Here is a 22,538-nt window from a genome sequence, read left to right as displayed (position 1 = left end):
CAGCACTCTGGAAAGCCAAAATGAGAGGGCTGCTTCAGGCCAGTTCAGGACAAGCCTGGGCAACACAGTGAGATCCTATCTCTACCAAAAAAAACAAACAAAAAAAATGTGTTTTAGTTAGTCAGGCATGGTGCAGCAATCTCTAAATACCAGCTACTTTTGAGAGGCTGAGGAGGGGAAGATCACTTGACCCCAAGAGTTCGAGATTACAGTGAGCTATGTCCATGCCACTGCACTCCAGCTTGGGCAACAGACCAAGACACTGTCTCCAAAAAAAATTTTTTTAATAAATGAAAATTGCTGAAAATTTCCCAAGTCTTGGTTGAGATACTGATATCCACATCCAGGAAGCTCAAAACTTCCCAGACAGGTTCAACCCAAAGACATCTTTACCAAGATGCATAATCACCAAACTGTCAAAAGTAAAAGGCAAGGAGAGAATTCTAAAAACATCCAGAGAAAACAGACATGTCACATACAAGGGAATCTCCATTAGATCATTAGTTGACTTCTCAACAGAAATCTTACAGGCCAAGAGAAAATGGGATGATACACTTAGACAGCTGAAAGAAAACAACTGCAGCCAAAAATACTATACCCAGCAAAGCTATTCTTCAGAAATTAAAGTTACATAAAGACCTTCCCAGATAAGCAAAAGCTGAGGGAATTCATCACCACTAGACGAGTCTTACTGAAATGCTTAAGAGTGCCACAACTGAAAGCAAAGGGACAATAATTACTATCATGAAAGTATGTGAAAGTATATAATTCACAACTAGAAGTAACTTCAAAATCAAACTCAAAATACCCCAGTGCTGTAATGGTGCTATATAAATCTTTCAATCTTCCAGTATAAATATAAAAAGCCAAAATGGTCAAAAACAACAGCTATAATTCAAAGTTAAGGAACACACAAAAGGTAAAAAAGTAAATTAAGGCAACAAAAATATAAATTAAGGATAGGGAAAATGTCTAGAGTACTTTTATGTGAGTAAAGTTAAGTTGTTATCAGCTTGAAATAGTCTAATAGTCTGTTTTAACTGAAAGATTCTTAATGTCAGCCCAATGGTAACCACACAAAAAATACAGTAAATATGCAAATTAGAGAAAGAAAAATGAAATAAAGCTAGGTAAACAACAAGAGGAAGAAAGGAACAAAGGATCTACAAAATAAACAGAAAACAATTAACAAAATGGCAGGAGAAAATCCCTCTTCTAGGATGAATTTAAATGGATTAAATTCCCAAAAAAAGATATATAATGGTTGAACTGACCAAAAAAAAAAAAAAAGATCCAACTACATGCTGCCTACAAGGAACTCACTTTAGCTTTAAGGATGCACACAGGCTGAAAGTAAACAAATGGAAAACATATTCCATGCAAATGGTCACCAAAAAAGAGCAGAGCTGGGTATACCTATATCAGATAAAAAAGATGTCAAGTCAAAAACTTTCAGAAAAGACAAAGGTCAGTATTTAATGATAAAAAAGTCAATTCATCAAGAGGACATAATAATTATAAATATATATGTTCCCAACATTGGAGCAACTAAATATATAAAACAAATATTAATAGACAGGAAGGGATGAAACAGCAATACAATAATAGTAGGGTACGTCAATACCTCACTTTCAACACATATCAACCAGAGAAAGCATTAATAAAGAAATACTGAATGTGAACTATACTTTAGACCAAATGGACTTAATAAACATCTATAGAATATTCCATCCAACAACAGCAAAATACACATTCTTCTCTAGTGCACATAAAACATTCTCCAGGATGGACCACATGCTAGGCTGCAAAACAAGTCCTAACAAATTTAATAATATTAAAGTCACATCAAGTGTCATTTTGACCATAATAGTATAAAATTAGAAATCAACAACAGGAGGAATTTTAGAAAATTCAAAAATATGTGAAAACTAAACAGGATGCTCCTGGGCAACCAACGGGTCAAAGAAGAAATCAAAAAGGAAATTTAAAAATATTCTGAAACAAATGACAATGGAAATAAGATATACCAATACTTACATGATGCAGCAAAAGTGGGTCTAAGAGGGAAGTTTATAGCAATAAATAACTACATTAAAAAAAGAAATATTTCAAATAAATAACTAACATTATGCATCAAGGAAATAAAAAAAGAACAAAGTAAACCCAAAATTAGCACAAAGAAGGAAAGAATACAGAAATAAATCAAATAGAAAAAACATAGGGGAAAAAAATCAATCAAACTGAGTTGGTTTTTTGAAAATCTAAACGAAATTGACAAATGCTTAGCTACGCTCAGCAAAAAACATAGAAGACTTAAATAAAATCAGAAATAAAAGTAGAGACATTACAACAGACACCACAGAAATAAAAAGAATAATAAGCAACTACTATGAACAATTATATGCCAACAAACTGGATAACCTAGAGTAAGTGAATAAATTCCTTAAAAAAACCAACCAACCAAGATTAAATCAGGAAAAAGTACAAAGCCTGCACAGGTCAATAACAAACAAAGAGACTGGAATATAAACTTAAAGTCTCCCAAGGGAATAAAAAGTGCAGAACTAGATGGCTTCACAGCTGAATTCTACCAACTTTCAAAAAAGAATTAATATCAATATTTCTTAAACTCTTCCAAGGAAACACAGCTAGAGGGAATATGCCTAACACACTTTCAGAGGCCAGCATCAGCTCATGCCTAATCCAAAGACACCGCAAAAAAAAAAAAGAAAGAAAAAAGAAAACTGCAAGCCAATATCTCTCATGAAAATTGATGTAAAAAACCTCAATACCATATTAGTAAACCAAATTCAAATAGCCAAGATAGGAGAACCACCTATGTGTCCATCAAGAGATGGCTGTTTGTGTTGCTATAAAGAAATACATGAGGCCCAGAGCTGAGCAGACCTAATAGATAGCTACAGAACTCTCCACCCCAAATCAACAGAATATACATTCTTCTCAGCACCACATCGCACTTATTCTAAAATTGACCACATAACTGGAAGCAAAACACTTCTCAGCAAATACAAAAGGAGAGAAATCATAACAAACTGTCTCTCAGACCACAGTACAATCAAATTAGAACTCAGGATTAAGAAACTCACTCAAAACCTCACAACTACATGGAAACAGAACAATCTGCTCCTGAATGACTACTGGGTAAATAACGAAATGAAGGCAGAAATGAAGATGTTCTTTGAACATTCCATGCTCATGAACAGGAAGAATCAATATTGTGAAAATGGCCATACTGTCCAAGGTAATTTATAGATTCAGTGTCATCCCCATCAACCTACCAATGACTTTCTCCACAGAATTCAAACAAACTGTTTTAAAGTTCACACAAAACCAAAAAAGAGCCCACGCTGCCAAGACAATCCTCAGCAAAAAGAACAAAGCTGGAGGCATCACACTACCTGACTTCAAACTACACTACAAGGCTACAGTAACCAAAACAGCATGGTACTGGTACCAAAACAGAGATACAGACCAATGGAACAGAACAGAGGCCTCAGAAATAACACCACACATCTACAACCATCTGATCTTTGACAAACCTGAGAAAAACAAGAAATGGGGAAAGGATTCCCTATTTAACAAATGGTGCTGGGAAAACTGGCTAGCCACATGTAGAAAACGGAAACTGCATCCCTTCCTTACACCTTATACAAAAATTAATTCAAGATGGATTAAAGACTGAAATGTTAGACCTAAAACCATAAAATCCCTGGAAGGAAACCTAGGCAATACCATTCAGGACATACGCATGGGCAAAGACTTCATGTCTAAAACACCAAAAGCAATGGCAACAAAAGCCGAAATTGACAAATGGGATCTAATTAAACTAAAGAGCTTCTGCACAGCAAAAGAAACTACCAACAGAGTGAACAGGCAACCTACAGAATGGGAGAAAATTTTTGCAATCTACCCATCTGACAAAGTGCTAATATCCAGAATCTACAAAGAACTTAAACAAATTTACAAGAAAAAAATCAAACGGCCGGGCGCGGTGGCTCACGCCTGTAATCCCAGCACTTTGGGAGGCCGAGGCAGGCAGATCACGAGGTCAGGAGATCGAGACCAAGGTGAAACCCCGTCTCTACTAAAAATACAAAAAGTTAGCCGGGCGTAGTGGCGGGCGCCTGTAGTCCCAGCTACTCGGGAGGCTGAGGCAGGAGAATGGCGTGAACCCGGGAGGCGGAGCTTGCAGTGAGCCGAGATCGCGCCACTGCAGTCCAGCCTGGGTGACAGAGCGAGACTCCGTCTCAAAAAAAAAAAATCAAACAACCCCATCGAAAAGTGGGTGAAGGATATGAACAGACACTTCTCAAAAGAAGACTTTTTTGCAGCCAACAGACATATGAAAAAATGCTCATCATTACTGGTCATGAGAGAAATGTAAATCAAAAACACAATGAGATATCACCTCATGCCAGTTAGAATGGTGACCATTAAAAAGTCAGGAAACAACAGGTGCTGGAGAGGATGTGGAGAAATAGGAACACTCTTACACTGTTGGTGGGACTGTAAACTAGTTCAACCATTGTGGAAGACAGTGTGGCGATTCCTCAGGGATCTAGAACTAGAAATACCATTTGACCCAGCGATCCCATTACTGGGTATATACCTAAAGGATTATAAATCATGCTGCTATAAAGACACATACACACGTATGTTTATTGTGGCACTAATCACAATAGCAAAGACTTGGAACCAACCCAAATGTGCAACAATGATAGACTGGATTAAGAAAATGTGGCACATATATACAATGGAATACTATGCAGCCATAAAAAAGGATGAGTTCATGTCCTTTGTAGGGCCATGGATGAAGCTAGAAACCATCATCCTGAGCAAACTATCAGAAGGACAGAAAACCAAACACCACATGTTCTCACTCATAAGTGGAAGTTGAACAACGAGAACACTTGGACACAGGGTGGGGAACCTCACACACCAGGGCCTGTCGTGGGGTGAGAGGGAGGGGGAAGGGATAGCATTAAGAGAAATACCTAATGTAAATGACGAGTTAATGGGTGCAGCACACCAACATGACACATGTATACATATGTAACAAACCTGCACTTTGTGCGCATGTACCCTAGAACTTAAAGTATAATAATAATAATAATAATAATAAAGATGTTCTTTGAAACCAATGAGAACAAAGCTACAACGTACCAGAATCTCTGGGGCACATTTAAAGTGGTGTGTAGAGGGAAATTTATAGCACTAAATGCCCACAAGAGAAAGCAGGAAAGACCTAAAATCAACACCCTAAGATCACAATTAAAAGAATTAGAGAAGCAAGAGCAAACACATTCAAAAGCTAGCAGAAGGCAAGAAATAACTAAGATCAGAGCAGAACTGAAGGAGATAGAGACACAAAAAACCCTTCAAAAAAATCAATGAATCCAGGAGCTGGTTTTTGAAAAGATAACAAAATAGATAGATGGCTAGCAAGACTAATAAAGAAGAAAAGAGAGAAGAGTCAAATAGACAAAATAAAAAATGATAAAGGGGATACCAACACCGATCCCACAGAAATACAAATTACCATCAGAGAATACTATAAACACCTCTACTCAAATAAACTAGAAAATCTTTAAGAAATGGATAAATTCCTGGACACATACACCCTCCCAAGACTAAACCAGGAAGAAGTTGAATCTCTGAATAGACCAATAACAGGCTCTGAAATTGAGGCAATAATTAATAGCTTACCAACCAAAAAAAGTCCAGGACCAGATGGATTCACAGCCAAATTCTACAGGAGGTACAAAGAGGAGCTAGTACCATTCCTTCTGGAACTATTCCAATCAATAGAAAAAGAGGGAATCCTCCCTAACTCATTTTATGAGGCCAGCATCATCCTGATACCAAAGCCTGGCAACAACAAATAAAGAGAATTTCAGGCCAATATCCCTGATGAACATGGATGGAAAAATCCTCAATAAAATACTGGCAAACCAAATCCAGAAGCACATCAAAAAGGTTATCCACCACGATCAAGTTGGCTTCATCCTTGGGATGCAAGGCTGGTTCAGCATACGCAAATCAATAAACGTAATCCAAACAGAACCAACAAAAAAACCACGTGATTATCTCAATAAATGCAGAAAAGGCCTTCAAAAAAATTCAACAGCCTTTCATGCTAAAAACTCTCAATAAACTAGGTATTGCTGAAACGTATCTCAAAATAATAAGAGCTATTTATGACAAACCCACAGCCAGTATCATACTGAATGGGCAAACACTGGACGCATTCCCTTTGAAAACAGGCACAAGACAAGGATGCCCTCTCTCACCACTCCTATTCAACATAGTATTGGAAGCTCTGGCCAGGGCAAAAAGGAAAGAGAAAGAAAGCGTATTCAAATAGGAAGAGAGGAATTCAAATTGTCTCTGTTTTCAGATGACATGATTGTATATTTAGAAAACCCCATCGTCTCAGCCTATAATCTCCTTAAACTGATAAGCAACTTCAGCAAATTTTCAGGATACAAAATCAATGTGCAAAAATCACAAGAATTCCTGTACACCAAGAACAGACAGAGAGCCAAATCATGAGTGAACTCCCATTCACAATTACTACAAAGAGAATAAAATACCTAGGAATCCAACTTACAAGCGATGTGAAGGACCTCTTCAAGGAGAACTACAAACCACTGCTCAACGAAATAAAAGAGGACACAAACAAATGAAAGAACATTCCTTGCTCATGGGTAGGAAGAATCAATATCGTGAAAATGGCCATACTGCCCAAGGTAATTTATAGAGTCAATGACATCCCCATCAAGCTACCAATGACTTTCTTCACAGAATTGGAAAAAAACTACTTTAAAGTTTATATGGAAACAAAAAAGAGCCTGCATAGCCAAGAAAACCCTAAGCAAAAAGAACAAAGCTGGAGGCATCAAGCTACCTGACTTCAAACTACACTACACGGCTACAGTAACCAAAACAGCATGGTACTGGTACCAAAACAGAGATGTAGACCAATGGAACAGAACAGAGACCTTAGAGATAACACTACACAGCTACAACCATCTGATCTTTGACAAACCTGACAAAAACAAGCAATGGAGAAAGGATTCCCTATTTAATAAATGGTGCTGAGAAAACTGACTAGCCATATGTAGAAAGCTGAAACTGGATCCCTTCCTTACACCTTATACAAAAATTAATTCAAGATGGATTAAAGACTGAAATGTTAGACCTAAAACCATAAAATCCCTGGAAGGAAACCTAGGCAATACCATTCAGGACATACGCATGGGCAAAGACTTCATGACTAAAACACCAAAAGCAATGGCAACAAAAGCCAAAATTGACAAATGGGATCTAATTAAACTAAAGAGCTTCTGCACAGCAAAAGAAACTACCATCAGAGTGAACAGGCAACCTACAGAATGGGAGAAAATTTTGCGATCTACTCATCTGACAAAGGGCTAATATCCAGAATCTACAAAGAACTTAAACAAATTTACAAGAAAAAATCACACAACTCCATGAAAAAGTGGGCAAAGGATATGAACACACACTTCTCAAAAGAAGACATTTATGCAGCCAACAGACATATGAAAAAATGTTCATTATCACTGGTCATCAGAGAAATGCAAATCAAAACCACAATGAGATACCATCTCACGCCAGTTAGAAGGGCGATCATTAAAAAGTCAAGAAACAACAGATGCTGGAGAGGATGTGGAGAAATAGGAACACTGTTGGTGGGAGTGTAAATTAGTTCAACCATTGTGGAAGACAGTGGTGATTCCTCAAGCATCTAGAACTAGAAATACCATTTGACCCAGTGATCCCATTACTGGGTATATACCCAAAGGATTATAAATCATGCTGCTGTAAAGACACATGCACACGTATGTTTACTGCAGCACTATTCACAATAGCAAAGACTTGGAACCAACGAAAATGTCCATCAATAATAGACTGGATAAAATGTGGCACATATACACCATGGAATATTATGCAGCCATAAAAAAGGATGAGTTCATGTCCATTACAGGGACACGGATGAAGCTGTAAATCATCATTCTCAGCAAACCATCACAACAACAGAAAACCAAACACTGCATGTTCTCACTTACAAGTGGAAGTTGAACAATGAGAACACATGGACACAGAGAGGGGAACATCAAACACGGGGGCTTGTTGGGGGCTGGGGGGCTGGGAGAGAGATAGTGTTAGGAGAAATACCTAATGTAAATGACGAGTTGATAGGTACAGCCAACCAACACAGCACATGTATACCTATGTAACAAACCTGCACATTGTACACATGTACCCTAGAACTTAAAGTATAATAATAATAATTTTTAAAAAAGAAATACATGAGGCTTGGTAATTTATAAAGAAAAGTGGCTTAATTGGCTCACAGTTCTGCAGGAGGTACAAGAGTGGCACCAAAATCTGCCCAGCTTCTAGTGAGAGCCTCAGGAAACTTACAATCATGGCAGAAGGCAAAAAGGGAGGACATCACATGGTGAGACTGGGAACAAGAGAACGAGGAGGGAAAGGAACCAGACTTTCAAACAACCAGATCTTGTGTGAACTCAGTGAACAAGAACTCACTTATCACAAGAGGATGGTAATAAATAATTCATGAGGGATCCACCCCCATGATCCAATCACCTCCCGCCAGTCCCCACCTCCAACATTGGGAATCACATTTCAACATGAGCTGGAGGGGACAAACACCCAAACCATATCAACAGATGAATGGATAAAGAAACTGTGATATATACAGGTTGAGCATCCCTAATCCAAAAATCTGAAATTCTAAATCTTCTAAAATACTAAACTTTTGGAGTACCAACATGATCAAAAGAAATGCTCATTGGAACATTTTGGTCTTCAGGTTTTTGAATTTGGGATGCTCAACCAAGTAAGTATATAATACAAATATTCCAAAATCCAAAAATATCTGAAATCCACAACACTTCTGGTCCCAACGACTTCAAATAAGAGATAGTCACCTTGTATAGACAATGGAATACTATTTAGCCTTATAAAGGGAGATCTTGCCATTTGCTACAACATGGATGAATCTAGAGGACATTATGCTGAATGAAATAAATCAGACACAGAAAGAAAATTACTGCATGATCTCACTTATACATGGGATCTCAGGGAAAAAAAAGTCAAATATACAAGGACAGAGAATACAACAGCAATTACCAGTGGGCAGGGTCCGGGGAGGAAATGTGAAATATAGGTCAGTGGATACAAAGAAGCACACATGTAGGATGAACAAGTCTAAAGATCTAATGTATAACACAAGGACTATAGCTAATTATAGTGTAATGTATTCAGGATCTTTGTTAAATGGGTAGACTGTGGCTGCTCCTGCTGCACACACACAAAATAAGAAACTATGTGAGATGATGAATATGAAGCAGTATAATGTTCTCAGTAGTCTATGAAAAATTGAAGATATAATTGCTAGTACAACCAGTAAAAATAATAATTCAAAGAAGTATAGCTAATAAGCCAACAAGTAAATTAAAATGGAATTCCTACAAATATTCTCTTGGATTCAACAGAAGGCAAAAAAGGACTAGAGGAAACAATAAATAATAAAATCATAGACCTAAATGAAACCATATCAATAATTATGTTATTTTAATACAACATATATACTCATATATTTTATCACCCCGTTACAAATTAATTGGACCAAGCCCTCCAATTAAAAGATAGAGATTGCAACAGCCTCCCATAGTACTAGGATTACAGACATGAGCCACTGCACCTGGCCTCTTTCTATTATTTATTTATTTTTTATTTATTATTTTTTAAGTGAACTGTAAAACAGCCTCAGTCAGATCCTTCAGGAAATATTCCAGAAGAAGGCACTGTTATTATAGGAGATGAAAGCTCCATGTGCATTATTGCCCCTAAGACCTTCAAGTGGGACAAGATGTGGAGGTGGAAGATGATGACATTGATGATCCTGACCCTGCGTAGGCCGAGGCTAATGTGTGTGTTTATGTCTTCATTTTTAACAAAAAAAGTTTAAAAAGTAAAAAACAAATCTTAAAAACAGAAAAACACTTATAGAATAAGAATACAAAGAAAGAAAATATTTTTGTACAACTGTATAATGTGTTTGTGTTTAAGCTAAGTGTTACTACGAAAGCTTCAAAAAGTTTTTAAAATTTTAAAGTTTATCAAGTAAAAATATTACAGTTAGAAGGAATAAGATCCAGTATTTGGTAGCATAGTAGTACAATATAGTTAACAATAATTTATTGTACATTTCAAAATAACTGAAAGAGTAGAATTAGAATGTTCCTAATACAAAGAAATGATAAATGCTTGAAGTGATGGATATCCCAATTACCTTGATGTCATTACACACTGCATGCCTGGTTCAAAATATCACATGTACCCCATAAATATGTACTATTATGTACCCATAATACTTAAAAAATTTTAAAAATAAGTAAAGGGAAATTTTTTAAAAAAGAAAAATGTTACAGTAAGCTAAGGTTAATTTATTATTAAAGAACAATTTTTTCTATACATTTAGTGTTGCCTCAGTGTACAGTGTTTATAAAGTCTACAGTAGTGCACAGTAATGTCCTAGGTCTTCACTTACCATCTGCTCAGTGGCTCACAGAGAGCAACTTCCAGTCCTGCCACCTTCATTCTTGCTAAGTACCCTATACAAGTGTATCATTTTTTATCTTTCAGACCATATTTTTACCACATCTTTTCTGTTTAGATATGTTTAGATACACAAATACCTACCACTATGTTAAAATTGCCTATAGTAGTCACTACAGTAACATGCTGTAAAGGTTTGTAGCCTAACAGAAATGGGCTATACCATATAGCCTAGGTGTGTAGTAGGCTATACCACCTAGGTTTGTGTAAGTATACTTGATAACATTCACACAATGATGAAATGACACATTTCTGAGAACATATCCCCATCGTTAAGCAACACATGACTATATACATAAACACAAACCATCATAATGAACCAGTGACCTATCTCACTTGACCCAGTTGTTGATAATTCATACAGTCATCTAGTATGTATTATCTACTATGTGCTAGGTGCTTGGGACACAAGAGCATTCAAAAGAGACAAAAATCTCTGTCCCTAGCATTTTATATTCTTTGAAGGGTGGGAGGAGGAGCCAAGGGGAGGGGAGAATAAACATAATGATTAAGTAAATTACATAATATGTTAGAAGGTGATAAATGTTGTAAAAAAAGTAAAATAGAACGAGGTGTTGCAATTTTAAGCAGGGTAGTCCTCACTGAGAAGGAAGCATTGAGAAAATACTTTGAGCAAAGTAGATAAGGGAGTTAGCCATCTAAGAAAAATCGTTCTAGGTAGTGACAAAAGCTAGTGCTAAACTAGACCATACTTGACTTGCTCAAGCATGGAGTAGAGTGAGCAAGGGAGATAATAACAAGAGATGAAATCAAAGCAAACTGGAAAGGAGGAAAGGCACATTTGGAGGGCCTTATAGGCCGTTTGGAGGAATCAATGCAAGGTTTCTGAACAAAGTAGAAACATAATTTGATTTTGGTTATAAAAGCCCAAAAAAATGTTTTATGGAAGGTGTTTCAAGGCATATACTCAAAATGAGAAAAATCTCCCCTGAATATCAAGAATATCTTATTTATAACTTATCATTAATCAAAGCTTCCTTTGTTCTATTTCTAAACTACTTCATTCAAACTTAAAGGGGTATTTTTCAAGTTAAATATCCCAAAATTTGTTAGTTCACACAAATGTACTTCATCACTTGTACTGCCTTTCCACCTTCTTCTTTTTTTTTTTTTGAGACAGAGTCTCGCCTCTGTCACCCAGGCTGGAGTGCAGTGGTGCGATCTCAGCTCATTGCAACTTCTGCCTCCCAGGTTCAAGTGATTCTCGTGCCTCAGCCTCCTGAATAGCTGGGATTATAGGTATATGCCATCACACCCAGTTAGTTTTTGTATTTTTAGTAGAGACGGGGTTTCACCATGTTGCCCAGGCTGTGTCGAACTCCTGAGCTCAGGCGATCTGCCTGCCTCGGCCTCCCAAAGTGCTAGGATTACAGGCATACGCCACCGTGCCCAGCCTCAACCTTCATTTTCAATCCATTATAATCTATTTTTAATCCAATTTAAATTAGAAAATGAGCTTATTTTTACATGAAGTCTTTCCTCACCTTGCTTATTATAGCCACCATTCTCTAAGTCTTTTCCTTCTTGAATTATGGGAACAGTAACTATACTTCTCTACTTCATTTTTAGGTACATGAGAAATGTATCTGTGACTTATTTAAGACTGAGTCTGGGCCAGGCACAGTGGCTCAAGCCTGTAATCCCAGCACTTTGGGAGGCCAAGGTGGGTGGATCATCTGAGGTCAGGAGTTTGAGGCCAGGCTGGCCAACATGGTGAAACCACATCTCAACTAAAAATACAAAAATTAGCTGGGCGTGGTGGCACACGCCCGAAATCCCAGGTACTTAGGAGGCTGAGGCAGGAGAACTGCTTGAACCTGGGAGGCGGAGGTTGCAGTGAGCCCGAGACCACGCCATTGCACTCTGGCCTGGGTGACAAGAGCGAAACTCTGACTCAAAACAAAATAAAGACTGAGTTCGGCCAGGCACAGTGGCTCATGCCTGTAATCCCTGCCCCTTGGGAGGCTAAGGAAGGAAGATCACTTGAGGCAAAAGTTAAGACCAGCCTGGGCAACACAGCAAGACCCCATCTCTACAAAAATAAAAATACTAGCTGGGTGTGGTGCTTCACATCTGTAATCCCAGCACTTTTGGAGGCCAAGGTACAAGGATGGCTTGAGCCCAGGAATTCAAGACCAGCCGAGGCAACATACTGAGATGAGACCCTGTCTCTACAAAAATTTTAAAAAGTAGCAGGGCATGATGGCAGATGCCTGTAGTCACAACTACTCAGGAGGCTGAGGTGGAAGGATCACTTGAGCCCAAGAGATCAAGACTGCAGTGACTGCACTCTAGCCTGGGTGACAGAATAAAACTCTGTCTCAAAAAAAATACAAATACAAAAATTAGCCAGGCATGATAGCACACACCTGTAGTCCCAACTATTAATACTTGGGAGGCTGAAGTGGGAGGATTACTTGAGCCTAAGAGGTCTAGGCTGCAGTGAGCTATGACTACACCATTGCACTAAAGCCTGAACAACAGAAAGAGAATCTGTCTCTTTAAAAAAGTAATAAATAAGACTAAGTCAGTGTCTTCAGAGAACAGATTATCTTAAATAGGTGCAAAAGGCAGTCTGTATCACACAATGGGTTATTTCTCTAATCTTTCTCTTATTTTAATCTGTAATTAAGCTCAACTGACATTTTTTAAAGCAACTCAAAGCACTTTATGATAATGTATTGATTTGATCCCATAAACTTGACATTTTACTATCAGAACTACATATATAGCCTGAAATCTGGATGATGTCATAGTCATTAATGAAAATGCCAAGAGCCTATCACCAATTCATTTTCATCCAGAGAAGTCTATTCCTACGTAGCTTTCACTTCATAAATATATACTTTTCCCACAATTCTACTATAATCTAGAGGTTTTTGTTTGGTTTTGTTTTCTAAGGAGAGAAACCCACAGAGAAGGAAAACATATATTTCATACTACATTTGAGAAAGCAGACTTTTTAAAAGAACAAAATTTGCTAGTTCTCTTCCCATTATCATTACTATTTATTTTTTCAGCTATATTCCACCCACATTTAAAGTCCCTAAAATGTTCTTATAAAGTAATTTGGTAAGATCTAAGGATAAACATGTAGGTCTCAGTATAATTTATACCAACTTACTATGACATCTTCAGCCATTCATCACCTTCTGGTTTCCAATCTCCTTTTACCAACCTCTCAAAATTCGTTATAATGGTACCACCTGCACCTAAAAATATGAAAATAAAACAAGAATATTTGGCCAAATTTTCCTGTAAAACATATTTAAAGGGAGCCATAATTCTATCACCTGATAAAACATTCCAAGAGGATTCCCAAAATATAATTCTTGGAAAGAAGAAAAAAGTTGCCTTGTACATTTAGGGTACTAAAACAACTGCAATTCTTCCCTTTCACCAGCATGTCAACTGTTAAAACTGGGGCCTCGGGCACAAAGATATGGTTAGAGGTTTGTTTCAGAACTGAAAAATAAAATCCTCTGCTTTATCATTTCCTTTCCTGATATGACCGGTTTCAGGTGCAGTATACTGTAAAAAGAGGTTACAGAGATTTGTTCAATTCCTACATGCAAAACAAAAAGGCAAGTGATGTAAAGTTCAATGATCATGAACCCATAGTCAATCATATTTACTATTTCTAGTAATTCTGAATGAAAAAAACACAGAAAAGACAGAGCAATATTTTTTATTCACATGTACCACATAATTTCTTATGTAAACTTATTTTATTTACAGAGGCACTATACCTTAATTAACTATAAATCTTTCTGGTTCTGGGGATCTTAATCAAACCAATCATAAAAATTTTCTATCATAAGACACTCAGTCTCAAAATAATGGCTTATGACTAGTACTAGTTTTGAATTAACTTTACCAGCCAACAGAAACAAGGTTTTTACCTTCCAAAAAGTCTCTGTTATTAAAGTATGTGATCCATTAATGTAACTAGAGAATTGTTCAGTAATGGTATTAATAATACACCAACAACAGAATATTTATGAACACATATTGTCAATATTACCTCGGGCCCATCCAATAGCTATCATGACTATCCAGCCATTTTTGTAATAGCTATTAGCATGTGTGACTCCACCTACTATTTTCCAAGTTCTGGTCACTTCCTTCATTCCCGAAGCCAGTAGTTGAACAGGTAGATATGAATAGCCCTGGGAAACTAGGTCATGCGGGCAAAAAAATGTAATATACCTGAAAATAAAATGTAACATTTTAATATATTAATGGAATCAGAAGAACAGAAATTAAAATCTAACCTAACAGCAATAACAATTTGGCAAAACACAACAAATGGAATTTTCCATATAAACATTTAACTTGATTTCAATAAAAGCACAACTTGGGTAGGGAGGCAATTTTTTAAATCACATGAAACATATGTCATCTGCCAAAAAGTCATGATCAGAGAAGAGTGTAAATTGTGGACTTCTGAATACTTTATAGATATATGAAATATTTAGTGAGCTCTTAATTTCTGCCTATATTGTTCTAGAAGCTAAGTGCTGAATCCAGTAACAAAACAAATGTATAATCATTTCCAGGGGTAGGAACTCCTACACAGTGTCTTTGTCCTCTGGGAAAATGAATTAGAGAAAGGGTCCTTTGGTAACAGCAAGGGCTACATTTCAATCTCAACTAACATATTCACCTGTGCCCCACTGTGCAGGACATAAACTACAATCTATACAAAGGTACATGACGGCTCACAAGGAGGCAGATTTGTATTAAGGAAAAACACATTTCTATACAGCTGAAAGAATATGAAGCTGTTCTTTAATTTAGTTCACTAAGCTTAAGTTTTAACCAAATTAAACTGTGACTAAAAATAATTCATCCCATCTATGGTAAATTATTTTTTTAAACTTCATTTGTTCTAAGCATCTATTCAAATACTAGCAGTAAGATCTATTGGAAAACATACTGCTTTTTTCTCTCCATTCTCCAAATACTCTGGCTGACAATTTTGTGCTTAAAGTAGAACATATCTTCTTTCTAACGGGGTAAATAAAAGACATGGCATGAAAGAATATCATATCTCTTTTAAAAGAAGCTATTAATCTTATTGCAATTCACGATTTATAAAGTCAGAATTCTTCAATGTTCATGAAATATGAAATGTTTGCCAAAATACTGCTTCGGCGACTAAATAAAAAGATACAATAGTCTGTTTAGCCTAAAGCACCCTTTCTTCTTTATCTCCACTTACCAATTCCTTCCTATTCTTCAAGGTGCCACTCAAATATTACCATAGTCATTGACTCTGGGATTCTTATTTTATTTTATCATCTCAGCTCAGACTACATTCTGATGGGTCTGTAAAACTAAACCAATTGGTTCCTATGCCTAAAAATAGCTCTTTCTACATTATTCTTTATAATATAAAATAAAGGCTATAATGCTCATAATGAACTATAATAGTTCTTAGATGACAGGAATCATTCATCTTGTTACCCTCTAACCTAAAACTCAGCATGATGAAAAGTAGCCCTGAATTAAATCATTTATTAGCAGTCAATCTGGATTCAAAATCCAAAATACAGCAAATCAAAGCATTAGTTGATAATTAAAGAGTTTGAGAAAAAAGAATAAACTATCTGAGAGTAGTAAAAAGATTTCTGAAGACCATTTGTATGGCTTTAAAATTGTACATGTTCTATAAAATTTTTAAAAACAACTAGTATGATTTAAAATTTTTACACATTCATAGAAAATTTGAAAGTCTGTATAGTTCTCTCTTTGAATATAGAACTAATTTCTAAGAAGTTGGTTAGGTAATGGGGGAAAAGTATACACACTTAATTTTTAAATGTATTTTTATATCTATTATAGATTACATTAAGAAAGGGGGATTTGTTTTCACCTTAGCAGTAATGAGCACCCAAAAGTAAAATATTCAAAAAAACAACCAAAAGAATGTTATAAATGACCCATTTTCATTCCTTACACTAAGCCTAACTTTAATGTGAGTTAAAAACCTATACTATAACAATAGCAATCTTGGACTTCTGTATTCAACTATGTGACATTATACTATAAGACATAAAAAAATTTGCAATTATTGCAACTCTTCTATTTAATCAGATCTTTCTAAAGCACACCTACAATAAGATAACATTTTAAACAAAAAAACTGTTTCCATTTGAGAGTTAAGTAGCCACAGGGCAAAAGAACAATTGTTTATTGTGCTCAGTAGACTTACAAGTAAACATATCAGACCAATGGCACACTCAACAACCATTCCTGCTCTATAACAAATTAGCCTTTAAAATTCTTTTAATAAATCCCTCAACCAACACTTATTAGGTAATAACCTTGTAACCCTTCTGTAAACATAATTTCACCTTTAACTAAAATTATCATATCCAAGGTAACTTTAACTTGTAAAGTGCCTAAAGAAAACATATCACAAAATGAGAGAGGAAGTGGAATGAGAAAACAACTGACTTCTCATACATTTAACTTGTATAGGTTAAGTTAATGGAGAGAAAAAATAACGAAAGAATAAACGTCTCAAACGGGATACAAACAAGACCCTAGGCCACAAACAAATGAAATTTCAACCAGTTTAAGAATAAGTGAGAGTAGAATTTAGGTATATACAAAAAGTTAGGCAGAGAGAAGCTTCCCAGGCTTAGTCACTGAGAACTCTGTTTTCACTCTACTATCAATTCCACTCCTCTATCGAAGACAGTATCACTTAACTAAGACAAAACACAATGATAAACTAAATACAGTTCATGTTAGTCCAGTATGACAGCTTTGTTCTTGCTCTTATCACTCCAACAAATTGAAAATTTTTTGTACATGCTTTGACAAATACAGACAGAATGACAACTATAAAATGATAACTTTCGTTGTATTTTTCCTCATCTAAATGTAGTCTCGGTTACACAAATGTGCCATATATAAGTAATTGATACTTGGAATTTTAAGAAAAATATATAGGAAACAAAAATAAACATACTAAAAAATTATAAAATATTTATTTCCCCCGGGAACAGCTTTTCAAAACAAATAAAACCTATGAAAGTGTACACAATACTATGACATACCAAGTTATTGTTTCTCTTTGCCAGTAGATGGTGCTAATTTCCAGATGTATACACTGTGAGCTACTGTACTAAAGATTACCTTGCTTGCTTGTTTAAAAACATTTCTAACATCATTTTATCTCTCAAATTAAAATCAAATGGGCAGGGCACGGTGGCTCATGCCTGTAATCCCAGCACTTTGGGAGGCCAAGGCGGGAGGATCACGAGGTCAAGACTTCAAGATTAGCCTGACAAAACATGGAGAAACCCCATCTCTACTAAAAAACACAAAAATTAGCCAGCATGGCGGTGGGCGCCTATAATCCCAGCTACTTGGGAGGCTGAGGCAGGAGAATCACTTGAACCCAGGAGGTGGAGGTTGCAGTGAGCCGAGATCGTGCCATTGCACTCCAGCCTGGGCAACAACAGCAAGACCCCATCTAAAAAAAAAAAAAACCTCAAATGAAGCAAAGATTACAAATTTGTTCTAAATATGAAAACTTTGAAAAAGAAAATAGTGAAATACACTATGTCTTTAAGCCATAATTTTATAGGATCTCTGAAGACAAAGATAACATTCCTGTTTCCAGAGTACAAACCAATATACTGTGTAAGTACAGATTAAAGGACTAGCTGCGCCAGGTTGGAATCCCAGCTTCAACTACTCAGTAACTGTGACACCTTAGGCAAGTTATTAACCCCTCCATGCCTCAATTACATGCTTTTTAACACGTAATTGAATAAAATAATACCTACGTCGCAGGGTTCTTGTCAGGTTTAAGTGAGATAATATAAGCAAAATACTTAGAAAACTGGGACACAGTAAATGCTATGTAATTGCTATTATTGTTGTTTTGTAATGCCTAACAAAACACCTAGAACCAAGAAAACTGCCATCAACAAAAGAATAAAATATAGATATTAATATAATGGACTATACAGCAGGGGGAAGTTATGTTCTACAGCTACATACAAACACACAGATGAATCTTAGTAACATAATGCTGAATACAAATCTTAGTTTTATGTAGTTTTAGCATATGTTTATATCCATAAACAATATAGTTGTTAAAGGTTTTATAAATAGAATCATATGTATTTTTCTGTTTAAGCTCTATTCCTGAGATTTATTCTTATTGTGTGTGGTTATAATTACTAATTTTCACCAGTATTTACCATAACAGAATTAATATGCCATAATTTATCCATCATTTCTCTGCTGACAGAGAGTTGTTCCCAGTTTTCCCTATTATAAATAGTGTTTCTAAAAACATTCTTGCACATATCTGTACATAAGCAACATTTTATCTTGTTATATGCTTAAAGATTTATTTTAGGAAAGTGATTCTTAAACTCTATTAGGTAATGCCATTATATTAATATCCATATTTTTTCTTCTGTGGATGAGCATCTTTATTGCTTCTAGTTATTTCTCTGGGCATCATGAAGTTGAAGATAATGGTTACTTCTGAAGGCGGAAGAAAAGAGATGGAATGGGAGGAGACCATAGAAGGGACATAAAAACTAATGGTAAGGGTTCTGAGAAGATGGTAGTGGCTGCATACATTCTGATACTCTTCAAATTCCCATAAAAACATACAGAGAAACAAGACAGGAAAACCAAAATCCCATGCACAATAGTTGACTCTTCAACAACATGGGGGTTAGGGATGCCAACCCCTATGCAATCAAAACACCACATATAACTTCTGACTCTCCAAAATCTGACTGTTAATACCTTACTGTTGACCACAAGCCTTACCAATAATATGAACAGGTGATTAACAGATTTTTTTATGTTACATGTATTACATAATTTTTTCACTGTCCCCTATCTGTCCCCGATGTATTCTTATAATTAAGCCACAGAAAATGTTAAGGAAGAGATAATGTACTTATTATTCATTAAGTGGAAGTGGATCATCATGAAAGTCTCCATTCTTCTTCATCTTCACAAAGAGTAGGCTGATGAGGAGGAGGGGTTGGTCTTGCTATCTCAGGGGTGGCAGAGGCAGAAGAAAATCTGCACATAAGTGGATTCACACAGTTCAAATTCATGTTGTTCAAGGGTCAACTGTACTTACAACAAAACTATGTGACAAGGTATCCCCTCAAACCCCAAAATGCAAGTGGGTAGAGAAAAATCACTAACACCCACAACACTGTACTACTTGGCAGAAAGAAGAAAGCAACAAGGTGGCAACTGATGAACTTAAGACCAAAATCATACCAAAATAGCTAACGGGTATTCACTGGAAAGCAGAGCAGACTCATTTGGAAATACACACACACACACACACACACACACACACACACACACACACACACACACACACACACACAAATGCTACAACTGACAGAGGTTCTGGCATCTCTAATACCAGATAAGACAAAGAGCCCATGATAAGAAGTTCTGAAAGGGCTGGAACAATTTAGTCCCTCTGAGCTTTAAGCTTTTGAAACTGACCCACCAGGGCTCTCTTCTATAATAAGCCCCACACTGAGAAGAAACTGAGAAGAATCAAGCCTGAGCAGAATAGAACAGAAGAAAGAAAAGGTCCACACCAAGCCAAGGAAGGTAAGAGATCCAAGAAATATCAAAAAGCAGGTCCTCATCTTTTGAACACTACATAAAAACAAAAGCAGGAGCTCTGTGAAGTCAAGAAAATATTTCCACCACATTCTGCAAGTTTATGAAAGCCAATTTCATATAAAAATGACCAAAAGTATCAAGATCAAATCCTATACAAAGTTATTACAAGAAAAAAAATAAGCAGAATAAATCCCTATAGACAATGTAAGCACTCAGGAAAATGTGCAAACAAAACAGATCAAAACTGTAAACTACGATTTCAAAACAAGCTAAAGACATTAAGAAAGTCATATAAGACATAAAAGAACACACATAAGAAGAAGCAAAACTGAGAACCAAAGATTCAACACTCAGGAGAGTAAGAGATAAAAGAAAAAAAATCATTTCCAAAATAAAAAACAAACCAGAAAACACAAAGAGAAACATAACAGATAGTGTCTTCAAAGAAACAGCAGGAGAAAAGAGAAAAGAGAAAAACAAGTGAAAAGCAGGTTAATTTTTTTAGAAATATAGATTTTTTAAAAATCCTTGAAGAAAGGCAAAGAAGAGCCAATATACCAATAATAAGAGTTCTTAACCAATGCAAAGGAAGAATATAAATACTAGTATTACTTTCTCAATTAAAAAAAAAGTGTAGGTACCAAAAAGAACACACCATGTAGAAGAGAATACTGTCGCACAACAACGAACACCAAGATATTTTATTTAAATGACTGGACCTTAATGAAAAAATAAATCTTTAGGGATCTAGAAAAAAAAGATCTTAAAAGAGAAAGAAAACTAAAAGATCACCAGACTTTCACAGCAGTGCTTTAAGCCAGAAGAAAATGGAGTAATACATTTAAAATGACAGTGTAAAATAGTACATTTATTGTTAAAATGGGAGAATTAATAGAACATATGCAATAATAATATTCTGTAATCATTGCTTTGGTAGTCTTTAACATTACTCTAAGACTACTGTGTGCATAATACAGAAAAAAATCAGTAATGTTAGAATATATTAATTTAATCACATCCTATGTCCTTAAGAATCCAAATTCTTAGGGTGGAAGAAAGGAGATATATATGTAACAGGGAAAAAATTTTAAAAAGCTATATGGTCCTGAATTTGAATTAGAAATATGAATATGAAGTCATGAGTTATTTTATCTTCATTTTTCCTAGCTCTGTTCACTAAAAAGGCCTAGACATAATGATCAACCCAATAACAGTGAGCGTCTCTAGCAATCAAATTGTGGTCTTGAAATGCCATTGCTCACCAAAAGAAACCAGAAGGTCTTAGAGAAACAAGTGATTCCAGAAGAAAAGCACACGATGAATCTTACAACACCAGGTAGAAAGTAAACTAATTCAAAATCTGTCTCAGGAGTCTATCTGAAGAGGCTTCCACTGGCTGAAGATGGGATAATTTGAGCTTCGATATGAAAATAACTGAAATTTTATTGAAACCAATGAAATACGGTTAGTCCATGAGCTCATAATTATTTTATTTAAGCTGGTATCTTTAGACGATGACAGAGATCCAGTTCATTATACTGAAAACTGGTAAATGAAGGGAAAGAACCAAGCATTACCTTTCCAGTATGAAATGTATAGCTGGTTTCCAAATAGATGATAAACAGGAAGTATCTATTTGTATTTTGGGATCTTTGGGATGTCACTTTTCTGGGCAGAAACCTTTGTGGCTGGTGGCACCCTTGACCAAGCTCTTGTCCTGCGTCCAGGAAGAATGAAGTATTCAGACAAGTGGAGGGTGAGCAAGACAAAGAGAAGCTTTGTTTAGTGTTAGAGCAGCTCAGAGAAGACCCACAGTGGGTAGCTCCTCTTTGTAGGCAGGTCATCCTGTTGAGTGTGCAGCTGTCAGCAGAGAGGAAGGTGGGTGGCTCCTCTCTGCAAGCAGGTCCTCCCATTGTCTCTGCAGCTCTCAGCAGGGAGGAGGCTCCTCTCTGCGGTTTGTAGGCAGGTCATCCCAACAAGTGCTCGGCTCTCAACAGAGAGGGTAGCTCCTCTCTGCAGCTGGTCATCCCCACATCTGCAGCTCTCAGCAGAGAGGAGGCCCTGCAGAGAGGGTAACTCCTCTGTGCTCAGCTCTCAGCAGAGAGGGTAGCTCCTCCCTGCAGCTGGTCATCCCCATGTCTACAGCTCTCAGCAGAGGTGGCCCCAAAGAGGGTAGGTCCTCT

The 22,538-nt window shown here is 36.3% G+C and overlaps 1 protein-coding gene across 2 annotated transcripts in view; it reads right to left on the bottom strand.

Moving 5' to 3' along the window:
• TMEM38B (transmembrane protein 38B) overlaps positions 1-22,538 on the bottom strand; it is an 86,376-nt gene that overhangs the window by 42,003 nt on the left and 21,835 nt on the right. For both annotated transcript variants that reach the window (XM_004048401.5, XM_019034225.4), the window contains exons 3-4: positions 14,738-14,922; positions 13,838-13,925 (exon numbers count right to left, since the gene is read on the bottom strand). In XM_004048401.5, the coding sequence (XP_004048449.1) occupies positions 13,838-13,925; positions 14,738-14,922 (273 nt within the window). The remainder of the gene's footprint in view (positions 1-13,837; positions 13,926-14,737; positions 14,923-22,538) is intronic.

The sequence above is a fragment of the Gorilla gorilla genome, chromosome 13 (genome assembly GCF_029281585.2).
Source record: "Gorilla gorilla gorilla isolate KB3781 chromosome 13, NHGRI_mGorGor1-v2.1_pri, whole genome shotgun sequence".
Taxonomy (NCBI): domain Eukaryota; kingdom Metazoa; phylum Chordata; class Mammalia; order Primates; family Hominidae; genus Gorilla; species Gorilla gorilla.
This window is presented reverse-complemented; position numbering and strand designations above follow the sequence as displayed.